The following is a 20,583-nucleotide window of genomic DNA, read 5'->3' on the forward strand; positions in this document are numbered from 1 at the left end:
AATTTCTGCTATTGTGCCCAAAACTTTCATTGTTACATTTAGTCATAATAATCTTTTAAAAACAGTATTTCACCTTTACTATTTTTTTTTTTTGCTGATTGAAAGGTAGTGTTAAGAACCATCTTTCCTATAATCACACATATAAATTACATTAAAACTGGTATTTCTCTCTCCAACCTTTTCATAATGGTCTTTAAGATTAAAGTCCTGTGACCTTATTAACAAGCACCTGTGTGTCTAGGTGGATCCCAATTTAGTAGTTCTTATGAGGTGAGCCTCACCCATAGTTCGGTATGATTCAAACAACCTTGACCCAAACTTAAAACACTCCAGTGTTTACCTCTGATCAGAAACTCCAGATTTCCTTCGAGATTTGGAACACATCCCAGTGTCATAGATGTAAGACCCTGTAATGCTAGATGTGATAACATGATGACACCTTTGGCCAGGGCTTGTGAATTGAACAGACCATGTGGGAGCTAGGATTTACCTAATTCTGGCTCATCAAAAGCTTTTCCATGTATCAAGCATCTGATATTTTTGGCATAAGGAAATAATATATTCAGAATACATTTGGACACGAGCGTCTGGCAATGCAGTTATTTTGTCCTTTCAGTTAATAGGCCTTGCTTATCTTCTCTGAATGGAGGGGTAAGAAGTTGGATGTGCTAAAAGGAAAATGCCCTCTTGGTAGTTTTACTTGCTTTTCCAAGCTAAAGAACAGGCTCCACATTTTACCCCTACGCCATAGGATAAATGCAGTATAACTTAGGAATACTTCAGAAAGATTCACTCCACAATCAGAAGGGTGAGTATACAGTTGATTGCTCCATTTATGAATTTGCATTTCAAATTTCTATGTTGTTACGGTGCTTAAACTTTCAAACTTGGGTTCCATAGACAGACTAGTTAGAAAATGAAAGGAGGAACCCTTCCTTTTGCTTAGGCCTGATCCATAAATTTTGAATCCCTAAAGTTGCTACATGTGAGCAAAAAGTTTGTAGGTGTGAATAAAAGATGTGCTTATTTTCTGTTATGAATGAGAGAAATTGAGTGATCTGATTGGTTATTATGGACATGACTATGAGTTGGACCATCTAATTTCTTATGGAAGCCCTCCTTTTAAGTAAAATGTACATATTTTTAAAAGTATTTTGTAACCTCATATAAATTAATGGTTGATATCTTTTTACATATATTGCCCTTTCCTCTTGGGTGTGAATTTAGTTAAGTCATAGTTCACAAAGTGGTAGCTCATGTTCCTTAGTGAGAATAATGCTGGCCAATCAGACCACTGGTTACTTTCCCCACAAAGATTCGCTTATTGTGAAGGACATCATAGGCAGTAGTCTTTGTTGTTTGGTCTTTGTTGTTTTTTTTTTTTTATTTTGGGGGGGAGGGGCAACTGGTGCTTTGATTTTTAATAAAAATTAGCTTTGATGGATTTTAACTGTGAATGTTTTACCACAAGGAATTTTAATGGAAAAATTACACTATGTCATTCAGTAGAATCTTACCTAGTTTGAGTCTCTCTTCATTACTGCCTTTGTGTGTTCCTCTAAAGAAGTGATGCATATAGGGATGAGCTACTAGTCTGTAAATAAGAAAACTTTCTTAAAAATTCTAACATGTATTTCACGAGCCTTATAAGCAAAAAATAATTTTACAAACAGGAAGGAAGGGGGTGATAACTTTAGTTGCTGATTCCCATCCCCCCTCAAAGTAGGAAAACCAAAGATGTCATAAAAAAATTCCAAAAAAAATATGTCAAAGATGTCATAAAAAAATTCTCCTTGTCTAAAACCTGTTGGAAGAGGAAGGGAAGACAGAGTAGGGACTTTTACAGGTCACTTAGAAAGTTTACTTATGTTAATTTCACCTATAAAATTTAGAAAGTTTTGATTCTCAGAAATTATGACTTTTTTAAAACCCACTATTGGATATGGCACCTGGGTGGCTCAGTAGGTTGGGCAAGTGGCTCTTGGCTCTTAATTTCAGCTCAAGTCATGATCTCAGGGTCCTGGGATCAGGCACTGTGCTTAGCAGGGATTCTGCTTGAGAATTCTTTCTCTCCCCCGTGCCCCTCCCCCTACTCACACATGCTCCCTCTTTCTCAAATAAATCTTTAAAACTCACTGTTGGATATTAAACATCTTACTTTGATAGGGCTGGGAATAGCCTTCTGTTTGAGTCTTGAGTTTTTAAGTAGAATAATTCAGTCCTACTTTGAATCCTAAAAATAGCCCTTACCTAAAAATTACAAGTTAAACATTTAGCAAAATTTTTCTCATATCTTCAAATGTAGATGTGGAAGAAAGTCTAATGTCCTCTGCTGTGTATCAGGATACTTGTGTGAATTCCTTACCCATGCTCTCTAATACCTTTAAACCTAAGACAAATGCACTAGAGAATTCAGTCCAGAATCTCTGCATACTACTGATTAAAGCCAAGTTATTTTGGAGGGGGTGGGGGTTGGGGATATAATATATAGATCAACCAGGGTAAGCACTTCTCAACCTTGGAATGGGAATGTATGGACCTGAGAGGTAGCATTTCTCCAAAGAAAATCGGGTGTTAAGAGGAAAGAGGAAAATGGCAACAAGACAAGAATGACGCACCATGCTTTAACAATAATGCTAGTTCTCTAATCTAATTGATTTTAGGGATTTATTGATGAGGGTATATGCTGAGAAAGCCCAAAATACAGAAAGTCTAAAATAAAGGTTTCAGCATTCATATTACAGGATGAGTTTTTGCCATTGTAGACTATGCTTTAACGAGACTTAAATCTTGGGGCACCTGGTGGCTCAGTCTCTTAAGCATCTGCTTTCGGCTCAGGTCATGACCCCAGGGTCCTGGATTGAGCCCTGCGTCAGGCTCCCTGCTCAGCAGGAAGTCTTCTTCTCTTTCTACCCTCCCCCAACTCATGTTCTCTCAAACATCTCTTAAAAAAATTTTTTTTAAAAGGACTTAAATCAGTTTCTATATATAAAACTATTAGGTTCGGGGTGACTTGAAATTGACCTCCATTTCTACTAATGACTAATACTATTAAGGAGGGTAAACAATACACTTGAGTTTATAAAGAATTTCTTGATTTTAGTATTCAATTAAAATCACGTTAATAAAATTTTCTGTAGACTAATTCAGTGTCTTCCAGGGAGTCTGGGTATTAGACTGATGGACAACATCACAAAGTTCCTTCAGCCTGGATACCACCACAGGTACCGAGAGTTCCTGAAATTCTTGAGAAGGTACTTGAGCATCAGCTTTGTCCTTGTTGACTGTGATCATCAACCACTACTATCCTCTGGTTTTATTATATTACTCTTGGGTTTAATTATAAATTGCTAACATCAGCATCTGGATTTTCAGTTATGATTGGGGGTGGGTTGTTTGGCTAACCTTCTATGTGTAGCCTAGACATCTTTGCATCAGAAATATTTGGGCCTACAATTTTTAATAGCTGTGCCAAGGTGGGCTTGTAAACTTTTAAAAATGACTGAAGAAAACAAATTAGGTGATTCAAACAGACACTTTTTGAAGTAGGCAGTCTCCATTCTCAAGGGTCCAGGGAACTGCAGAACTGCGGTAGAAGGCAAGAAGCTTTCATAGGATGAAGAATGAGGAACAAGTAAGTCTCAGAGCCCAAAGGTGGCTTGGCACTTGGGGATTGGCTGACTAGATATATTATGTTTCTGGCCAAGTAGAACATTTATAGGGACCTGGACATGCAGTTTTGGTTTGCTGGTGGGGCACACAGCCTGAACAGAGCAGTTCCATCTTGGACCTAGAAATTTATTTCAGTAGCCCTCTGCCCCTATTTTTGATCATCCTTTTTACCATTCAAGAAATTTGATCAAAAATAATGTGACTCTCAGTGTAGTATTCAGAAAAGATGTCAGGCTTGTATTGTTGGGGCTTGGTAATGTTCTTGGATTCTCTTGTTAGTCAGTGGCTGCTCACATGCACTTAACACTTAAGCACATTAGAGAGACACTAATGCTTACCAAAATAATGCCTATGGTTTGCATAGTGCTCCCGGGTCAAGGTTCCAGCTGATGTGGGGTGGCAAATGAACAGACAAGAAAGAATTCTTAAGAATTTTTTTGGTACAAAAAGGTGCTTTTTATTAGAGTGCAGGGACAGGATCTGTGTGCAGAAAGAGCTGTCCTTTTGCTGGTGTTTATATGCCTAGTGCTCAAGGGGTAAGGGATGTGTACAGTATTAAATCACAAATGTCTTTGAGTTTCTATTTGTAAAATTACTTCAAGATTCAGCTCACTATTAACTATCAGTGAAATGTACAGGCAATCATAAGACCCTTGAAGAATGTACCAACCAGTACGTATTTGATCCTTATCGAAACTATGCGGGCTGCAGGTCAGTCTTTCGGGCTAAAGGTGAACATCTTTCTGCTTCTATTCCACATCACTATCCCAAACCAACTAGAGATCAAGGAATGATACAGAGAGGGATGTTTCTTTAACCCAGTTGGCCTGCTTCTGCATCTCATCTAATTGTCTACTTCCCTAGAAGTGTTTATTCAGTGAGTTTGTTTCAGAGAAAGTGAGGCACTGGAAATTGGGGAGAAGTTTATGACAAGTATAAAGAACTACCACATCACCAGCCTCCCACCAGATACAGTAATTTGGTTGTAGGTTGGTTACCCTCCTTTGTAATGACCTGAGATACGTATATAATAGTATCCTCCTTGCCGGCCAAGGGGGAAGCAAAAGATGGACCAAAAAAAACCAAGGATGGTCGGGGCGGGGGTGGGGGGCAAATGGAGGAATAGTTCTTGGTGTGGTGTCCTAGGAGGAAACACTTCAACTTAATGTCTGGTTTTCTTCCTAGTCAATTTGATTTTGAACCTTAGGTGTTTACATAGGACCAGATGCCAGATGGAACCTTCCTTAGTTGTGAAATATGTACTCAAGGTTTAACACTCTGAAATTTGGTAGGGCCCTTTGTTCTATCGCCTTATCAGAAAAAAAATCTTTTGAGATGTGCCAAGGACCCTCTAGAAAACACCCATTAGTTCAAAGTCAAAAAGACTTTCTTTAGAATTTGAGTTGGGGGAGTTTTGTCAGAGATACCCCTTTAACCAAAGTGATTCAAAGGTAAATAACAGAAAGTTGCATAGTTATTTTTTTAAAAACTTAGTTCTTGTAATAATGAGAAGACTGGGTTAAATATTGGAAGACCTGTTAAAGACAACACAAAGCATGGTCAGTTAATTTTGGTAAGACACAAATTCTTTAATCTGCCTAGAAAGCAAAGAAACGTGTTTATTTACATTATTTTAAGAGCAGACCAGTAATCTAAGAAAACAACCCTTTGAGCAGAAAACCAAACTCTAATTTTGTACCATTGTACTTTTTTTTTTTTTAAAGATTGTATTTATTTATTTGACAGAGAGACCGCAAGAGTGGGACACAAGCAGGGGGAGTGGAGAAGGAGAGAAGCAGGCTTCCTGCCAAGCAGGGAGCCCAGTGTGGGGCTCGATCCCAGGACCTGGGATCATGACCTGAGCCAAAGGCAGATGCTTAACAACTGAGCCACCCAGGCGCCCCTGTACCAGTGTTTTGTTTTTTTTTTTTTTAAGATTTTATTTATTTATTTGACAGACAGAGATCACAAGTAGGCAAAGAGGCAGGCAGAGAGAGAGGAAAGGAAGCAGGCTTCCCGCTGAGCAGAGAGCCCGATGCGGGGCTCGATCCCAGGACCCTGGGATCATGACCTGAGCTGAAGGCAGATGCTTAACAACTGAGCCACCCAGGCACCCCTGTTTTGTTTGTTTGTTTGTTTTTTTAAGATTTTATTTATTTATTTGACAGACAGAGATCACAAGTAGGCAAAGAGGCAGGCAGAGAGAGAGGAAAGGAAGCAGGCTCCCCGCTGAGCAGAGAGCCCGATGCGGGGCTCGATCCCAGGACCCTGGGATCATGACCTGAGCTGAAGGCAGAGGCTTTAACCCACTGAGCCACCCAGGTGCCCTGTACCAGTGTATTTTGATCTCAAAACTCATTTTTTAAAAACTTAGCCGACTGACCCATCCCTATTTAAGCATCTGCCTTCAGCTCAGGATCCAGGCTCCCCGACTCAGCAGGAAATCTGCTTCTCCCTCTTCTCCCCTCTGCTTGTGCTCTTTCAAGTAAATAAAATCTTGGAGGAAAAAAAAGAAAAAATCCATTCCAGTCTCATCCTTTGCCACAAAACCAACAACCTTTTTAATATTCATTCAGGTTTTGCTCTTCTTTTTTCTCTCACTCTGGAACAATCCATTGTTTCTCTTCAGACAGATTATTTTTCCTTTAAGATAAACACATCTCCGTATCTGGTAACTTTTTTTTACCCAAAACACATCTTTTATTGTGGAGATGCTTCCTTTACTTACATATATTATTTAGAATTGTCAGCTCCTTAGAATTATTAATCCTTTAACAGTAAGCAATTGGGGACTGTTAGGCTAGCATTTTGTGGATTGACAAATGTATAAAAAGAATTTCTACAAGTATATTCCTCATAGGGAATTTTTGTGTGGCACAAAACATGTTTACTAGAATACCCAAGTATTTTTATTTCTTCTGTAAAAGGAAGCTAAACATGGATAAACTTATGTTCAATAGTTAACATCTCTGTATTTTATCTTACTTGTAAATGATCTAGATATTCAGTGAATTTCCATCATTTAATTTACCTCAATATAACCAAAGTTTCAGGTCACAAAAGAATTTTTGGAAGCAGTTTTTAAGGAAACCTACCATAAAGCGTAATTTATATTGTTGAAAAGATCTCTTTATTTGTTCTTTAGATTACACATGAGACATTAAACAAACTATCACCTTATTTGACTTTCAGTAAACCCTAGGGAGAAAAGAGCTATGTCTATATTATATTTACTGTAGATAACTCTAAAAGACCTGCCTGTTTTAATTAAGCCAAGAAACTTAAAATAGCTTTATTTTTTAAACCAAAGATTATCCTAGATCACTTGAACCTAAAAAATATTTGAGTTTCTGTATTTCTGAGAGTATACCTGATTTATATAAACACGTGCTTGTCTTTAAGCAACTTAGAGCTCTTTATAATTTTGACAGTACCATCTGAACGTAGAAAAAAATCCTATGTGTAACATGCATAGACATACAGATGCAAACAGGTATCTTATGGCTTTTGTTTTAAAATTTTAGCCATAAGATGGATACAATAATAAACTAAATTCAGTAGTTTGTCAAGAATAACTGGATCCAACTTGTGTTTCTGGCAGATAGAGTAAGTTAAGTTTGTGGAGAAGACAAAAATTTTTCACTTACGTGATTTCCAAATAGCCTTAAAGTAACAATTGCCTCCCCCAGGTTTGCATTCCAAAGAAGTGGCCCTTACTGGTTCCTAGAAAAGACTGGTTAGAACATTTACATCTCAAAGGTACAGAAAAAGAAGGCAAGTTCCTCCGAGAAGAATCTTTGTTTCCTAAGTCCAGAATTTTTATACCTACAAGACTTGTTATGACTAGGGGAGGTAAAGAGGAGGAGTGGTCTTTTTCTGTTCTTGTAAAGACTGAATTTGTAACACAAGGACATTTGTTTAATTCCTTAAAGAATTGGGTTGTACCCTGAATGATACCAAGGGGCTGACCCACCCCTCCAAGTACTTTATCTTCAATTTGTTTTAATATCTGGAGGCTGATCTTCAACTAAGAATTCAAAAGATTGCTGTATTCTAGGTTTAGAGCTGTTTGTGTTTGGCTCCCCTCTTTGTATAAATTTCATTGAATCTTAAGGGAGAAGGCCCAGAAAGTTCTGTTAGGCTCTGAGTATTTCCTTGCTGTTTGGCCATCTTTTGGCCATAGGGTACTATAGAGTTACTTTTTTTTTTTTTTTTTAAGATTTTATTTATTTATTTGACAGAGATCACAGGTAGGCAGAGAGAGAGGAAGGGAGGCAGGCCCCCTGCTGAGCAGAGAGCCAGATGCTGGGCTCAATCCTAGGACTCTGGGATCATGACCTGAGCCGAAGGTAAAGGCTTTAACCCACTGAGCCACCCAGGTGCCCCTGTAGAGTTACTTTTTTTTTTTTTTTTAAGATTTTTATTTTTATTTATTTGACAGAGATCACAAGTAAGCAGAGGCAGGCAGAGAGAGAGAGGAGGAAGCAGGCTCCCTGCTGAGCAGAGAGCCCGATGTGGGGCTCAATCCCAGGACCCTGGGATCATGACCTGAGCCGAAGGCAGAGGCTTTAACCCACTGAGCCACCCAGGGGCCCCTAGAATTACTTTTAAAAAAAAAAAATCCTTGCAACTACCTTGCCAAGTTTCAGCCAGCACAAACTAAATATTCCTGACAATATTGAACACCCCAAAAGATTTTTCCCTGACAAGATCTGTAACTCCTCCCAAAGATAATCAAAAGAAAAAAGGACCTTAGCAATCAATTCCCTGAGAGCTAGCAACATTTGGTAGGTCCCTAGCCGTAAAAGGGGAGCAACCCACATTTTTGTACAGCCATCTTTTAGAGCCCCAGCCTGACAGTTGAGCTGCCTACAGACACAAGAATAAACAACCTCCAAGTCCCAGCAGGGAGAAAGCCATAGTCTCAGGAAACAAAGTGAAACAAGATAGTAACTGCCATCCCTGGGTGAGAAAGGATCAATAACCAGCGGGTTTCCTAAAACCAAATTCCTAAGAATCTGATTTGAAAAGGAAAAGACAATGTGCAATTTCTCTTGACCAGGCATTACAGTGGTCCGAAAGAGCTGACTTTGGTAAGAATTCTCACTCTTCACCAGCTTCTACCGGTTTTACCAGGATCCCATCTACAGGCTTCACTGAGTGGCGTTTAAAATCGAGTATAGCTCTCAAGATTTGGTAAGGTTTTCCATTAATTAATTTCCCCCTTGGCAGTTTGAGGGAATAACTGGCAGTAACTTACAGGAGAATCCCTTGGAGTTCCATCAACCCTAGCCCCGTGGAGGGGGTAGAGGTCCTTTCAGTACTCAAATTTGATAAAATCTTCGAGGACATTTTTTTCCAGTGTCCAAGTTGATTGCAATTTGTGGGCCAGTGTTTTAGATGATGGACCCCCTAGGACAGATGTGACAGGGGAGACAGAGCTGTTATCTTAGGTTTCTGGCCTTGGAACTGTTGCTGTTTTAAGGCCACTAACTTTCAGGACCTTTGCCTTGGAAAGACAATGCAGATAATGGAGGAGTAGACTGATTACTCAGGTCAAGGAAGATAGAGGGGAGTTGAAGGTGTCCCATCATCTTACAGTCTTGTTTTAGGTATCTCGAGTATCTTAAACTTTATTAGCCTTTTGCACTGAATCAAACTATCATTGGATTTTGAAACCTCTTAGAGACTTCTGCATACCAATTAAAATAGGTATCCCCTCCTGGTTGTTGATTTGGGAACCTTTTAAGTGCACTTCTTGTCAGTAGATACAGCTTCCTAGACCACAATTCTTGGTCATTAAGTAGGTGTGCTGGAGATAGAGAGATAAGATCTTCAACTTTCAAAGAATTGAGTTAAGTCTTGGGTTTCTCAGTGCCAGATTAATTCTCAAGAAGGCTTGGGGATTTTGTGATGTTTTCCGTGTATTGTGTTACACAGAATTTTTCTTGAGATTGCCAAGTGACTTCGTGTCATTCTGCCTTGTTCTGTGTTCAATCCATGCCCACCAACTTTGCATCTTTGGCATCCAGAACTCCAGTTAGCAGTGGCTTTTAGTAGTCTAGCTTGTACACATTTAGATTTTGTTGTGCCATTGGTTAGAACAGTTTAAATTTCTTACCCTATTTCCCTAAGTCTCCCAGCAGTTTATGCAAAGGATGTACCTCGAGGGTTTAGGAGTTGCTAACTGCTGCCACCCCTTGAAGACTCACAATAGGATTGCTGTGGTACCTTTCTGGGAACTACATTTTACATACACACACACACACACACATAGATTTTATATATATATAGATTTTATATATATATATATAAAATCTATCTCTATCTCACACACAGCCCATTTAGATCAGAGAGCTGCTTACAAAGCCTAAAGTAACTTACCCACAGCCCTTGGTTTTGATGAGAGGAACAGTGAACTCAAAGGGCTCAGCAGGCTCCTTGCCTATGTGTCTTATTGTTCCACAGGCCATTAGCAGTCTGCTTCAGATGCTCATCCTTATTGCCACAACGAGTTAAAAATGCTTTAGGTGACCCAAACAAACCTTATTGGACACTTTATGGAGCAGGCAGTGTCCATTCCCAAGAGTCCAGAGAACTGAAAGCTGGGGTAGAAGGCAGGAAGCTTTTATCAGATAAAAAATAAGAGGCCAGAGTTGGCTTGGTGACTGGCACACTGAACACATGGTTTCTGGCCCAGTGGAACAGTTACAGGGACGTGAAGGTTATTTCAGTTTGCTGGAGTACCTGGGTGGCTCAGTGAAGTGTCTGACCTGATTCTGGCTCAGATCATGATCTCAAGTGGTCAAGATCGAGCCCCACCTTGGGATCTGCAGGGAGTCTACTTGAGATTCCCTCTCCCTCTACCCCTAGCTCTCACATTCTCTAAAATTTCAGTTTGCTGATATGGCACTCTGGGCAGGAGATATGCCATCTTGGATCTAGAAATTTATTTCAACACAGCTATGGCCTGTTAGCCAAATTTAACCTCTGGTGCTCTTTTACACAATCTAAGAGATAGGGATTTTTTTTTTCACTTTTTTTTTTTTTTTAAAGGCTGAAAGGGTAGTGGAGGTGTGTGGCAGAGACTGTATTTAGCTCACAAAGTGAAATATTTACTGTCTGGCCCTTTACAGAGAAAATTTCCTGACTTTAAGTCATTTTTGCACCTCTGGTTCAAATAGGAAGGATTTTCACCCCTATTGAAACAGGTGTATAAACCCTCTCCTACACAGAGTTTGCTGATACGGTGATACTTAATTGTGTTGCAGTGAGTTCTTTTCCCACTGCAAAGTATGGATGGGAGTAGTAGACAAACAAGCCGTGGGGTCCCCAGTTTTAGAGATGTCTACAACATGCCTAAATAGCAATAAAAGATTACATCTCAACATGAAAGCCTTAGGTGTTTTGTTTTCTACACCATACCTAACCTAGTATAGTGGTATGCACGGGTGTGATGTCCCGCATGCAAAGGGCAGATAAGTAATTGCATGATGTAGAAAAGCTTTGTGCATTCTTTAATTTTTTTTTTTTAGTCTCCCATAAAGTGATGAAATTACACTGAAAACAGGATCTGGGAAAAAAATTAGTTTATTCCCAGCTTTTTCACGATTATATACAAGAATCATGCTAATGTAAGCATACTACATAAATAAGCAATTTTCATCAATATGGAGGCCACAATTTAAATAAATGCAAATTTAAATGGTGAATGTGACTATTTTGAAAGGCTTAATGATGCCCTTAAGTTCATGCCTTAGGTACCAAATTTCAGGCCAACTTTTTGCTACAAACCTCATGGAAAAATATCAAATATGTATACATTTTCTCTAAGCAACTTTAACAAACTTGATGTCAAAGAAGAAAAGCTACCTTCCCCCCTACCCATCTCCCATAGAAACCTTTCCAGTCTTAAAAGTATATTTTTATAGACATTCTCATAATCTCCCAAGAAAGTTATCAATATAAAGTTTACCCACCTCATTCTCATATGCCGTATTTTTGAAAAAACACATCAATTTAATTACCAAGTAGTGTACAGAAAATAAACCAAATTTTTAAAAATGTGCCACAGCTCTTGGTAAAGATAAAGTGCATTTTTCTTCTCTGATAGACATTGGTTTACAGGTCTTCATTTAATTTGCTGGAATAAGAAGTGATTCAGTAGATCAATACACTTAATAAAAAGAAAGCCTTTTCCATTCATCCTCAGTGTCTGGCACTCAAAACTAGTACTAGAAGATTTCTTAATAAACTTTTAAGTAATTAAGACCCTAGCATTTACCCTTGTGTACCTGACATTAGCAATGGTAGCTTTAGAGTTAATTCTAGTGGGATAAAGACATCATTCAGAAAAATCACACTATAAGTATCCTCTTTCAAGAATGCTAATTTAAGCATACTACCTAAATAAGCCTTAGGTGTTTTGTTTTGTTCCTGTTAGCAAAGATTTGGAGTGAACACTTAGTTACTTTAGTTTCAGTGCTGCTCCAAGTTACATGCAAACAAACTGGATACCCAGTTTTTTGTTTACTGGACCCCATTAAGCAAATACCATGTGTTAGCACACACCTGGATGTCAGGTCTGCTTCAAAGAAGAATTTCCAAAGATGGTAGTTAAGAATACTGAAGAGATTTCTGCATCACTTACCTGCAGGGCCCGTCCTTTGGTCTCAATGGGGAGAGTAAATGCAGAAATGGCACATACAACACAGACCGATGAGAAAAGACACAGGGCCCCCAGGAGTGAGGCATTCATAAGAACCTGCAGGACATAAGGAATGACTCAATTTATTGTGCTCGGTCACTTCTAAGTGGATTTTTTTTTGTCATAAGGGGAAATCATCTCTCCACCTACATGAATGAATGTCCTTTGCAGCCATTCTATAAATTGTGCATTCCTGACATCTTAGGTCTTTTATTTGAGCCCAGCTATTGTAGGCATCTTGAGTGACCCTGTGAGTTAGGACTGACATTAACACGTACTGGCCAGGTCAGACCTCTCTGCACCCACTCCTCAGTATCTCCAGAGCAAACCAGTATCTGGGGAATATAAGAGATCTGGTTTCCCCCACTTTCATACCAGTCTAGTTTGCTCAACTTCTAATTCTCATTGTTAGTCATGCAGGATTCCTCTGCCTACAGGATGGATTAGGAGGAAGTTTATTTAGAGATGTAATCTAACGGTCTCTGAAAAGATAAAAATGGGTTATCTATGTTCATGATGCTTCATGTGTGACAGTACTTTCTGTTTGGTTTCCATTTTCCACATTCAGAGTGGATTTCTGTTAACTGGGTAGTTCAGACACTCCCCTCTCCTACATCTGTTAACCCAGGGCTGCCTCAAGTTAGCAAAAAGCCAAGCTCTTGGTAGTTGTCAGCTAATTTCACAAGGATGTTTAAATAAAGTGACAGGAACAGCAAGGCTCTCTCCAGTCACAGAACACTGCAATTTTTGGACAGACCTAGAAATTAGCAGGTCTAGTCCAACCTAATGTTACCAATGAGCCTAAAGTAAGGGCTAAGTGATGACTTGTCCAAAGTCACATGTAGATCCCTCACACAAGTGCTATTCAACCTCTTAGGTTCCCCTAAGAATTGGAGAGCCCATCCAACAGCCCAAGCCTGTTGCCTTCCAAAACAGTAAATAATTCCACTCACCATGCGAACAACCCATGATATTTACTCCCTAACCATTGGTACTCACCCTAGCAAGTATTAGATATTATTTTCTAATTTATCTCCCAGAATAAGTTACAATTTTCCCCAGAGAAAATCTGGGCTCAAAAAAGGGGAAAGGTAGGAACCAAAAGAAACCAGGCATTTGAACCATGACCAGAGTGTGCCACGGTTAAGCATGTGTCTAGATACATCTGCCAATCCTGCCTTTTCTGTCCTTTAAAACCACAATTCACACCACCACCAGCCATATTCCTCCCCAGCCTTTGCAACAGATTTTAAAGTCTTAGGTGGTGTGAGACCTGATGGTTTCAATTTAGGTTACATAACTGCTCTACTACCCAGGATCAAAGACAGCAACTGCTGCTCCCCACCTTTTTTTGGGGGGGGGCTTCCCTATAGAAATACCAGTCTGGGCTTCATGGCAGCAATCCAGTAGATGTTACTGGATATTCTTCCAATAAGAAGTTCCTTTCTGCCTAAGTGAACCAAAGTCAATTTCTGTTGTTTTTAAGGAAGAAATCTATTGCCTGATTATAAAAATCATCTGAGAATTTTGTTACAACATAGATTTGCAGGCTCCTCTTTGATTCACTGTATCAAAAAGATCAATCTGTTAATCTCTACTTCTAAAAATCAGCCCAGACCAGGGACAAAGAGGGACATTACACAGTGATGAAAGGTTTATCCACAAAGATACAACAATTCTAAAGGTTTACCACAGAGCTTCAACATATATTCAGTAAAAACTGAAAGAAGATCTAGGTAAATCCACATACAGTTGGAGACTTCAGTGCCCCTTTCTCAGTAATTGATAGAACTACTAGTCAGCAAAATTGAGGACTAGAAGAACTTTATATGCCATCAACCAACAGGGTCTAACTGACATTTACAGAACACCTTACCAAACAGCAGGATACACATTCCTCTCTACAGCCCATGGAACATTCACCAAAACAGACCATGTTCTGGAGGCACAAAATGAACCTTAAAGGATTTAAATCCTAGGGGCACCTGGCTGGCTCAGTCAGTAGAACATGCAACTCGATCTCAGGGTTGTAAGTTTGAACCCCACATTGAGTATAGAGATAACCTAAATCTTTAAAATATATTTAAAGCCCTAGAATATATTCTGACTGGAAGTATCAAACTAGAAATAAAACAGCAACATCTCCATGCACTTCTAAAATCCAGGAGTCAAAACCTCATGGAAAAAATGATGAAAATACAGAATATTAAATGTGTGGGACACAGCTGATAGGAACAGAAATAAAATACTTAGGAATAAATGTGTAAGAAACGTATCAAGAAAAATTATAACTAAAGAATATGTAAAATTGAGTAAGTCTATTTAGTTCTTAGAAAAATGGATTGTGAAAGTACTCAAAATAATCTGTAATTTTTTTTAAAGATTTTATTTATTTGAGAGAGAGAGAGATCACAAGTAGGCAGAGAGGCAGGCAGAGAGAGAGGGGGAACAGACTCCCCACTGAGCAGAGAGCCCCATGTGGGGCTTGATCCCAGGACCCTGAGATCATGACCTGAGCTGAAGGCAGAGGCTTAACCCACTGAGCCACCCAGGCGCCCCTGTAATTCTAATGAATTCTCAACTTCTATTCAAAGGATTCAAAATCCCAGTAGGGAAAAAAAAGTCCCAATAGGATTTTTGAGTCAATTTTGGGTGGAAAATTGATTTTAAGGTTAATTTGAAAGAATGAACATATAAGAAAAATCAGGGGACTTCTGGGAACATGTTCAGGTTAGAGAACTTGAGGGAATTTATTAGCCTAAGTGGTAGTAAAGTTGTAATCATTAGCAGTGTTGATACTGGTGCCAAAATAGATCTGTAAAACAATGAATTACAAAGTAGATCTAAGTATGGAAATTGGGCTTATTATAATAGCAGCATGGTAAATCAATTGAGAGGAGCCAGACAAAAGGATGATTAATGGCCTGGGGACAACCAGGTAGGTGTTTTGTTGCTTTTTAAAGCCAAATTCTTACCTCTGGCCTTAGGCCTTAAGTATAAACAAATTGTGAAAAGATCAAAGAATTTAATGTTTTAGATGAAACACTAAAAGCCTTTGAACTTGCAGTCTCATAGATGCATGAATGATGCAGGCCAGTAAGCATGACACAAAACACTAGCTCCTTATGTGAAATGCTTGGTAAATTGATGACCTAATAATTTTAAATTTTGTATGCCAAAGAAATTGATAGTAAAATCAAAAGACAAACTACAAACATTGAAAAAAAATCTAGTATAATAATGGCTAAATGGCCTGTAGGAGAGTTGCTAATCACATAAATAAGCAATTTGTCCAAAAAAAAAAATACAAATGTTTAATAAATCTATGAAAGATGTTCAGCTTTACTCATAATGTACTAAGTACAAATTAAGGTATAATTTATTGTCTACCATATCGAAGGATTCAAAAAATTTTTACCATCCTTTTTGATGAGGAAGGAAAGAACACAGATACTTAAGAATGTGGGCACCTGGGTGGTTCAGACAGTTAAAGTGCCCCACCCTAGCTTTCAATCATCTCAGGGTCATGGGATTGAGCCCCATATGGGGCTCTGTGCCCCATGTCAGGCTCTGCACTTGGCACAGAGTCTGCTTGGGATTCTCTACCTCTCCCCTCATGTTTGCTCACTATCTCTAAAAATGAATAAATCTTTTTAAAGATTTTATTTATTTATTTGACAGACAGAGATCACAAGTAGGCAGAGAAGCAGGCAGAGAGAGAGGAGGAAGCAGGCTCCCCGCTGAGCAGAGAGCCCAATGCGGGACTTGATCCCAAGACCCTGGGATCATGACCCGAGCCGAAGGCAGAGGCTTTAACCCACTGAGCCACCCAGGCGCCCCAGAATAAATCTTTTTTAAAAAGTGTTAATGTTATATCAAGGAGTGTGTATTTTTTAAGAGAAGACAGTTTGACAAGATCCATCATAATTTAAGATACATACACATTTTGACTTAAAAATTACCCAACAGACTTTGTCTACAAAATCATGCTTTTTCACTCATGCTTTTTCCCACATCTCTCTGCCCTATTGTAGGCAGGGGAAGGGGAGCTCTCTAACCATGCTAGCTAGCTGACCACCCCCATCACTATCTCCTTTCTCTGTTTTCTATGTTTACATAGCATTAATCATACTAACATATTAGTAAACCATTCGTCCCTTGTCCATTCTCCACTAGAATGTAACTTTAAAGAATGTGGGACCTTGATTGTACAGTATAACATGAAAGAGCTCAGTGCTATCGGATGGTGAATATAGATGCTCCCATACAGAGGTGTGTGTATGATGGTCAGGGTGCCATTGTTTGTAAAAGCAGAACACAGGAATTATTTATTCATCCACCAAGTAACAGCTAATCCTGGCACAGCCATGCAATGGAAATCCATGCACTTACTTGAAAGAATGAGGTTACTAACATAAAATATTACTAATGTGAAGGCAGCTGCAATATGCAGATATGTGTGGATAGATGGACAGTTTGTGTATGTGTGTTTACATATGGGCCTAGCTACACGTACACATGCAGATGGACATAAACTGTAAAGAGGAGTCGGGACTCTGTTTGATGACTGCTCTGAGCCCTTAAGCCTCACCCTTCCCTTCTTCTGCCCCAACTTCTAAACTGCCAAGAGAGCCTAGGTGACAACAAAAGACCCACACCACACAAGCCGCCACCCTACTGTGGGATCCCTCACCCTGGCCACACTAAACACCCGAGCCAGTCTCCTTGCCTTGCCCTCTCAAGGTCAATTCAGAGCTGCTTGAGAGGGCTGCCTGCTCTCCCATGAACCTCAACTCTGTAATTAAGTTAAAAAAGACCTTTCCATACCCCCATGACGTGTGTATGCATCATCAGTCCTGACTTAATAATGAAAACATGGAGGGTGTTTCCATCCTTCTCCACGGGTGACTAGAACATGGACACAGATAAATGTGGATAGAAAACGCACATATTCATGGAAGTATGTGTACCTACATATATACATGCATCTATAGAATATACAAATATTACTGGTATGTACAACACCCACAGAGACAAATACATGCATAGAAAAGAATCTGGAAGAACATGCCAGAAAACTTCCACTCAGCAGGAAGTCTGCTTCTCCCACTGCTTCTGTGCTCACTCACGCTCTCTCAGATAAGGACTTTAAAGATATATGTATCTAAAAATGATGGTAGCCTTGTTAATAAAAAAGAAAAACCCCAAACTATACATCTGACTCAAGAAGAACCTGAGAAACTCGTGTAGAAATTCAATAAAAACAAGCCTAAATGAATAAGTTACAAATCAGAAACAAATGGACTTGATAAATGATGAATTATAGTGGAAATATATAAACGTATAGAATGAAGAATGTAAAAGAAGAAATAATCACTAACAGAGGAAATGGAGAAAAAAACCATAGAGACTACTCCCCAGAGTTCTTTGTTAATAAATTTGCATAAATATTCAATAAAAATTTTTCCTGACATTTACTCAAGATTTAAGAAAAAAAAAAAAACCAAGAGAACCAAAACAACAGAAAAACCCAGTGGCCAAAAAGTGCATCCTCAAAAGTGCCAGATTCACTTTCACAGATCAGTTCTTTTGAATCTCCAAGGAAGGAAGGATCCAGGGCAAGAAAATTTCTTTCCAATTTCTTTTTAATGAAACCAGAATGACAGCAACTGTAGAACCTAACAAATACACACAAAAACCCAACTGCCCTCTCATGTGTGAGTGTTGATTCAAAAATTATAAATGAAATACTGGTAAGATAAAAACCTAATGGTTCACTAACAAAGCAAAACACTCTGGCTAATGGAACCCTCACTGCTGTCACCTGCACCGTGGCTGGGAGGTTTTCCCTGCACACCCCTGCTCCCTCTCTCATTTGCCCTGCCAGCTCTTTCCCAACTAATAATCTCTTACATGTGCAATTGTTAGCAACTGTCTTTTCCAAGGGCTCAAACTGACTCAAGCTATTTCAATGAAATAGTTGGATACAAAATCAAGATAAAAAAAAAAAAATTTCAGGGTGCCTAGCTGGCTCAGAGGAGTGTGTAACTCTTGATTGTGGGGTCATGAGTTCAAGCCCCACAATGGGTATAGAGGATACTTAAACAAAAAATTTATTTTCTATCTAGAAAAAAATATATTCACAAAATGTTTCAATGCCCACTACATGCCAGGCACTGGAGAAAGAAATACAAAAATGAGCAAAACATGCCCATATCCTGTCCTCCCAGGGCTTCGAGTACTGGAAGAGAGGGATTTTGGATAGACCAGCAAACAAATCAGCAACTACAATCTGATCATCAATATGAAGGAAAATTTCAAGGCTGCATAAGAGCTCACAGGGAGGTCACAGCAGGGAGACTGGGCTCAGTTTAAGGCCTCAGTAAGACTTCCCTGAGCAGAGAATTAATCATAGCTAACTGGAGATGGTGACAGGGTGGAAGGGGAGAGGGTTTCTAGTCCAAGGGAATAGCAAGTGAGAGAATCCCAGAATGTGGTAACTGGGGTAACCAACTACAAGAAGCAGACTGTTTATAGCTAAGTCAATGGGTAAGAGCATGGGTGGGAGCCTCACTGGTGGGGCCCTATAAACCAAGTTGAGGATTTGGGTCTTTACCTACAAAGAAGGGCAAAGGCAAGACAACAAAGGATTGTAAGCACAAGAACCACACAGATCTGCATGGATACTGGGAGGAGACGTTGAAGGAGAAAAAGAGCTTGCAGAAGGAAAGTGGTCAGGATGTTCTCTTGGCAGCCCAGTGAGAGGCTAGGGTAATTTGAACCAGAGTGGTGCCAGTGGTAAGAAAGGAGGAAAGGTGAATGACCTGTACTAGGAGGGTAAATCTGCGTGGTGGGGATTGACTAGGACTAGGATGAGGACGGAGAAGAGAGAAGGACAGCCCCAGGTTGGATAGTGATGGCATTCACCGATGGGGACTGGAAGAGGAATGGATTTGGGGAAAGATATCCCAAGAACGACATTGAACATGCTGAATTTAAGATGATTTTCAGAAATTCGGGTGGAAATGCCAAGGAAACAACTAAATAACATGAATCTGGAGCTAAGTAAGGCCTAGTCCAGGGATACAAAGTTGGGAGTTGTGAGCATATGATTAGTAATTAAAATCATAAAAAATGGGTGAGATCAACTACATGGAGACTAATATAAAAAAAAAAATGAGGGGCACCTGGGTGGTTCAGTGGGTTAAAGCCTCTGCCTTCGGCTCAGGTCATGATCCCAGGGTCCTGGAATCGAGCCCCTCATCAGGCTCTCTGCTTAGTGGGGAGCCTGCTTCCTCCTCTTGCTCTCTCTGCCTGCCTCTCTACTTGTGATCTCTGTCTGTCAAATAAATAAATAAAATCATTTAAAAAAAAATGAGGGTCTAAAATTGAGCACTAAGAATTCCCAACAAGGGGAAAAAAAAAAAAAAAGGAAGATAAACCACAAGGAGATGGGGAAGGAAAAACCAGAGACGCAGGAGGAAACCCACAAGTACGCCAGGTGATGGATGCCCCGAGAAGGTGAGAGAAAATGAGGACATGACCACTTGTCCTTATAGTAAGGGAGAGGTCGACATGGGAGATTAAAGCAAGGTTTAGGTGTAGAGGCATGGAGGTCATCAGAGATGCTATCAAGAATCATTCTGGTGGAATAGGGATGGCTGCAGCTGGGTTTGTGGGGTGGGGGAATCTCTGAGGGGAGGAAGTGAGGACAGTGAGGGGAAGGAACCCGATTAAGTAGTTGGGCTGGGAAGAAGAGGAAGGAGAGCCAATGGGAGTGAGTTTGTCACATGTAAGCTATGGAATCTTAAACACATTAAAATGTTGACTGGAAGGGTTCCACCTGGAGCGATGGATTGAAATCACGAGACAGATGTGATTATAAACCTAAAAAACTCAAAAGGCTCAGATGAAAAACCATTAGGAATGAGGAATGAGTTCAGTGAGCTAGCTATTGGCCAATCAATGGCCAAACATTCACTAGCCTTTGCAGATAGAACTCATGCAAACTGTGAGACTGGAATTTATAATGTAAGAAAACAATCCATTCACAACAACAATGAAAAGCCTTAAAATGCCTAAGAATACACTTAACAAGATTTTTAGGATCTCTCACGAGAAAACAATAAAATGTCAGCAAGGAGCATAGAACAAACAACTGGAGACAAACTCTGCTCTTAGGAAGATAATATTAGGGAAAAAGT

The 20,583-nt window shown here is 39.5% G+C and overlaps 1 protein-coding gene across 1 annotated transcript in view; it reads right to left on the reverse strand.

Annotated features, from left to right (window-relative positions):
* SVOPL (SVOP like) overlaps positions 1-20,583 on the reverse strand; it is a gene marked incomplete at its 3' end in the record, with an annotated part of 89,120 nt that overhangs the window by 153 nt on the left and 68,384 nt on the right. Inside the window, 1 exon segment of the mRNA XM_080818773.1 lies at positions 12,319-12,436. Within this exon segment, the coding sequence (XP_080674899.1) occupies positions 12,319-12,436 (118 nt within the window).

The sequence above is a fragment of the Martes martes genome (assembly GCF_963455335.1).
Source record: "Martes martes genome assembly, chromosome: 11".
In the NCBI taxonomy this organism is placed as follows: Eukaryota; Metazoa; Chordata; class Mammalia; order Carnivora; family Mustelidae; genus Martes; species Martes martes.